Genomic DNA, 5,138 nt, shown 5'->3' on the forward strand with positions numbered 1-5,138 from the left:
ACACACACACACACACACACACACACACACACACACACATATATATATATATATATATATATATATCGCGATATCCACATATTTATAACGTATATATATAACACGTATATTCTCAATTATAAGTGAAAATGAGTAGCATCTTGAATGTAAATAAATAACAGAAGTCACGTCAACGTGATTTCTTCATACTTTTCTAAGAATTTATTTGATTTACACTCATAAATAGAGGGAGATGAGAAAAAAAAAGAGAAAAAATAAAACTTTACGAAACGAAGTGTAAATATAGGAGAAGCGGCGAGGTGATGCAGGTACACTGAAGGTGCTGTAGCAAGAACGAAGAGGTGGGATTCAAGGAGATCAAGACTAAGACATTATTATATCGTGAAAGATATAATTTCAATTCCGCGTTTCCAAACTCTATTTAGGTTAATTTATAGTTTATTCGAACATTTATATATTTTGATCCCTATGGTAGCTGTATTATAATACATGTAGTAACTATATATATATATATATATATAATTAAATAATTTTTATATATATGTATATATATACATATATATAAAATACACACTCTTATGAATTTTAATATACAAATGGCAAATCATTACTTTAACGTACTATTCTTTTCTCTCCTCGTTTTATTTACTTTCCTTATTGCATGTACGTTGTATTAAATGGTATTGCCATTCTTATATAATAAAATTCAATATTCGGACATTTTGTGCTGTAATGTTACATCATAAGCGATATAATATACTAATGCTGTAACATATCTAAGTGTCCAAAGGTATTAGCCTAATGTTTTCATGGATAATAATGAATGAAACTCTTTAATGTTATTAAAACATTTTTATTATTCAATCTTTTAGTTTCTTTTTTAATGTCTTTATTTTTTTGTACAAATTAGGTAATCATATCTTCAAAGAAGCCATCCAACAGGCAACATACGGAATTACTTGGAAATTACATGTTTGCCAGCGTGCTCGATGGTCTCTTACATACATATATACATACATATATATATATATATATATATATATATATATATATATATGCGTGTGTGTATATTTAAAGTAATAATAAAATGTATGTTACTTTTTCTACTTATTCCACAAATGCTTTTATACATTCGGCGTGCTTCGTTATTATTTATTATTTCTCGTAGAATAAACGCAACTAAATCATTACGGTTCCTCATTGATGTGTAAAAATATAGAACCACTTTTCTAATAATACAATGAGTACAACAACCGAATATGAATAGCATAATGAATATTAAAACAGTTTGTTCTATCTGAAATAATAAATTAAAATTTTTTATTAGGTAAAATTTTCAAAAAGAAGTTGGGCAAGATTGTACAGTATATATTCATGATATACTATCATGTATTTTGCACATTTTCTCGTTCGCATTTCTAATTAATTTGTTAATTTATTTAATTTATATATGGGTAGAAAAATTTCTTTTACATGCCAGCTTCTTTTTATATTATTATCATAAAGCTGCCCTTCCTTTTTTAATGATATATAAACTTGTCGTACTTTCATGTCACTAAAATTTACTACGTTTTCCTGATACGAAAATATGTATTTTTGTAAGAGACTTAAAAGATATTATTATTTGGGAAATAATAAAATGTTTATGTAATGTTTGCAAAGCCTTCGACGTGTCAGTAAAGGGCAGCAGAATGTGACAATCTCTTCTTACTGTGAATGTAAACTCATATCCTACAAAGATGCTATGTGTTAAAAATTTTAAAAAAATTTGAAGAATACCTCCGAGAATATCTTCAGGAAGAATATTTCACGTTTCTTTTATGTATATGAATATGTAGTACACTTGTATTATGCTTGTAGCTGAGACGCAGAAGAAAGCGCATTATAATGGGAAGTATATTCATAATCAAGTTATGTTTGTATACAGATACATTTATATAAAATAGTGTAAAGAATACTTTAGAAAATATAACGTTTGAAAAATATGTAACATGTTTTTACATACGACTTTCATTAAATAATGTACGACAAACGTGGAGTCCGATAATTTCATAGTCGTCTTATATAAATAATACGTTAATAAATAATAAATAGTACGTTCCTATATTTATCAATATTATTATTTATTATATTATTTAACATAACTTTTACACGCGCGTGAGATTTTATGCTTTCGATAAGAAATGCAGCTGAAATTATTATATGCAATTGATAAAAGTATATTATTCAATATTAATAAAGTTTTCCTTAATAACGAATAAGGGTTTCCTTAATAACGAACAATGTAAATTCTTCAAAATTTGTCTAACACGTTTGTCCGTATGTTATGAATGCGTAACTAATTATACAAAGTAAAAATCTCGTTTTTACTTATATATATTGCTATATATATATAGCAGACTGAAAGAATATTATTTCACATATATATATATGTATATATTATGCTACATTTCGAATATGTAGATATCAATTATGATCCAAGATGATGCCTTGTGATTATGTAGCAAACGTTTACACGAGAAGAAGAGTAATTATATACAAGAAATTACTATATTTGAGTAATTATTGTTAACACACACACACACACACACACACACATACACACAGCGCGTTATATTGTGGAATACGTAGAAAGTGACATAATAATTTAGGCGCAGGATTATACTTATAGTCACAGCCTGATTGGCACGCAGATATGATTTGATGTCTAATAGGAGAAAATTATGTTTCAGGAGATAATATAATTGTGGCTGAATTGTAGATGGACAAATTTTGTAGCACTTGTAAGAATATATAATAGGTAATGAAAGTTTCTAATCTCTTAATACATGTTCACGCCCAAAGAGTGTCCAAATTTTGTCGATTCATGTTCTACGGAGTATATGGATCATATTAACCATTCATGTGCTTGAGCTTAGCTAACCGACAAACAATTGAATCGTCTTTCACACTATATAGCCTTTTCCGTTTAACACAGGACATACATCCAAACATTATTAAATCACAGCGAGAGAGAGAGAGAGAGAGAGAGAGAGAGAGAGAGAGAGAGAGAGAGAGAGAGAAGTACTCTTCGCGCGCCTCTTTACGATCGATCGTTAGCGAAAGAAATGAACGATAACGAGTGAAAAGTATCACACGACTATATCTTTACATTGATCAACATTTTACATGTGCATGCACAGTGTATGCATGTATATTTGTAATTCTAACGTATCATGCTGGCTTACTTTAAGGAGACACCTTTGTACCGGCTTATTAACTGCATGCCATCATTATGTTTCTTACAATATTTCAAGAATTCAATTAAACACAACTGGAATGTTTCCCATCTTCAGTGGTAGAACACGGATGGATGGATCGTGTCGTAAAAGAATTCTCCCGTGAAACTTCTTTCGCGTACACGCTTCCACGGCTCCGGGAGTCGAGGTGAAGCTTCTGTGTCGATTTCTGTCCGAAAATTCCAATTCATCACACACGTGTGCCATCGGGAGCGGGGAGAACATTCTGTATATCTTTCCATCTCGCCTACGTGTGTCCGCTCGCACACATCTCTCTCTTTCTGTTTCTGAATCTCACGTTCGTCCTGTGTGTTGTTGCAGGTCCTCTAAACGATTAAAAATGGAAGCGGGCTATAATTCACATCCGAGCCGACTCGGCGCGGACGCACATTACGGCGAGGACATGTTCAATCAGAGCGGCGGCCCGTACATGGTCTCCCCGTCGTCGTATTATTACAACAGCCCGCCGCCCGTCAAGCCGCGCTCGTCGAATCTGAAGGGAGATAATCAGCCGTTGGAGATGTGCGCGGCGGATGATAATCTCGCCCGGCGACTCATGTTCCTCACCAACGCCTTGAATCAGGGAAAGCCGATTCGCGTCGACGATCTTTTGTCACTTCGCCCGGGCAACGAGGTACACCTATTGAACAAACTCGGCGCTTGTTTGCCTCACCTCGAGACGAGTCGCAGATAGATATCTACGTGTATAAAGAGGTCTCCAAATTGATCTCCCTGTGTGAATCTCTCTCTCGGAGAGTCGCCTGAGAGTCCCATTAAGCAAGAAATCCATCCACGTAACCGTTATTACGATATTATGTAACATGTAACACCTCGAACCATGTAGTTCTTAATGCTGTACGCAACGTCACTGTTAACGAACATTAAAAATCATATTTATACGACGTCATGTCATTTGTAAGATGTTACCATCAAAGTGCTTGTAAAATCCGCGTAAGATCGATGTATCGAAAGGTTGATTCAATGTTTTTTGCTTACTGGGAGGCTATTACGGTTCTCAAGACGAGGTGAAAGTGACAAAAGTAAGCGCGAATAGACCGGGATATTTATCATTTCACCGATCGACACCTGCCGTAGAATTTGCTCACTTCTTAATCTTCACCTCGCCTTGAGCTCCCTCCGGTGTACGCTCGTACGTTCACGGATGACGAATCTTGGAATTCCGCTGCCAAGGTTCACTTGCTTCGGACTCTTAGAAGCTCCCACTCTTCCCCCTCGCGTTTGTTTGTTACGTATCTCCAAGGCTTTCGGCTATTCACCGTTCCCCGATGATATGCGCGCCGTTTATAACTCACTATCTATTGCAGTGCGATCCCAAGGTAACACAGTTGCTGGGCGACCTGCACGCGGAGCTGCGCCTCGCCGCGAACGCCAGGCCGGGCGGCCAACTGGAGTCCCACCTGCCCGTGTTGAACCCGTCTTCTCTGCTGGGTTAGTCTCGACAGCCTCTCCTCCGTCTCTTTCTTCTTCACGTTGACGTTGACAGAGAGACCTCTTCTTTACCTCTTCGCTTCTTGCAGACACGAGTGGGTCGCAACAGGCCAACTTCGACGCGCACGCGGTGTACGCCGGCGACGACGCCGTGAGCTCCTCCTCCGGCAGCAGGTGGTCCCAGGTGGCGACGGTCGGCGTACGGAACGCCCTGTCAGCCCTCATGTCATGCTACGGCCTGGACACGTACAATCCGACGGTGTTCGCGATCGGCGGCCGGCCAACAGCGGGCAAAGCCGTGTCCAACCTGCCGCAGAGTCTTTTCCACCCGTCGACCTCCTCGCAGTCGGCGTTCAGCTCGTAATGATTCGACGCTCGGTCTCGCGGACGATGCCTCCCCCCCCCCCCCCC

At 37.3% G+C, this 5,138-nt stretch overlaps 1 protein-coding gene across 7 annotated transcripts in view; it reads left to right on the top strand.

Moving 5' to 3' along the window:
- LOC106746813 (cyclin-dependent kinase 12) overlaps positions 1-5,132 on the top strand; it is a 12,368-nt gene extending 7,236 nt beyond the window's left edge. For 5 of the 7 annotated variants that reach the window (XM_014623850.1, XM_014623855.1, XM_014623851.1 and 2 more), the window contains exons 9-11: positions 3,600-3,912; positions 4,604-4,727; positions 4,817-5,132. In XM_014623850.1, the coding sequence (XP_014479336.1) occupies positions 3,600-3,912; positions 4,604-4,727; positions 4,817-5,091 (712 nt within the window). In that variant the 3' untranslated portion in view covers positions 5,092-5,132. Of the gene's footprint in view, positions 1-910; positions 2,801-3,599; positions 3,913-4,603; positions 4,728-4,816 lie in introns of those variants that run through there. The other 2 variants (XR_001374617.1, XM_014623856.1) reach the window with 2 other exon arrangements.
- Positions 5,133-5,138: the final 6 nt, after the last annotated feature.

Source organism: Dinoponera quadriceps, unplaced genomic scaffold (assembly GCF_001313825.1).
Source record: "Dinoponera quadriceps isolate SergipeBrazil2010 unplaced genomic scaffold, ASM131382v1 scaffold1565, whole genome shotgun sequence".
Lineage (NCBI taxonomy): Eukaryota > Metazoa > Arthropoda > Insecta > Hymenoptera > Formicidae > Dinoponera > Dinoponera quadriceps.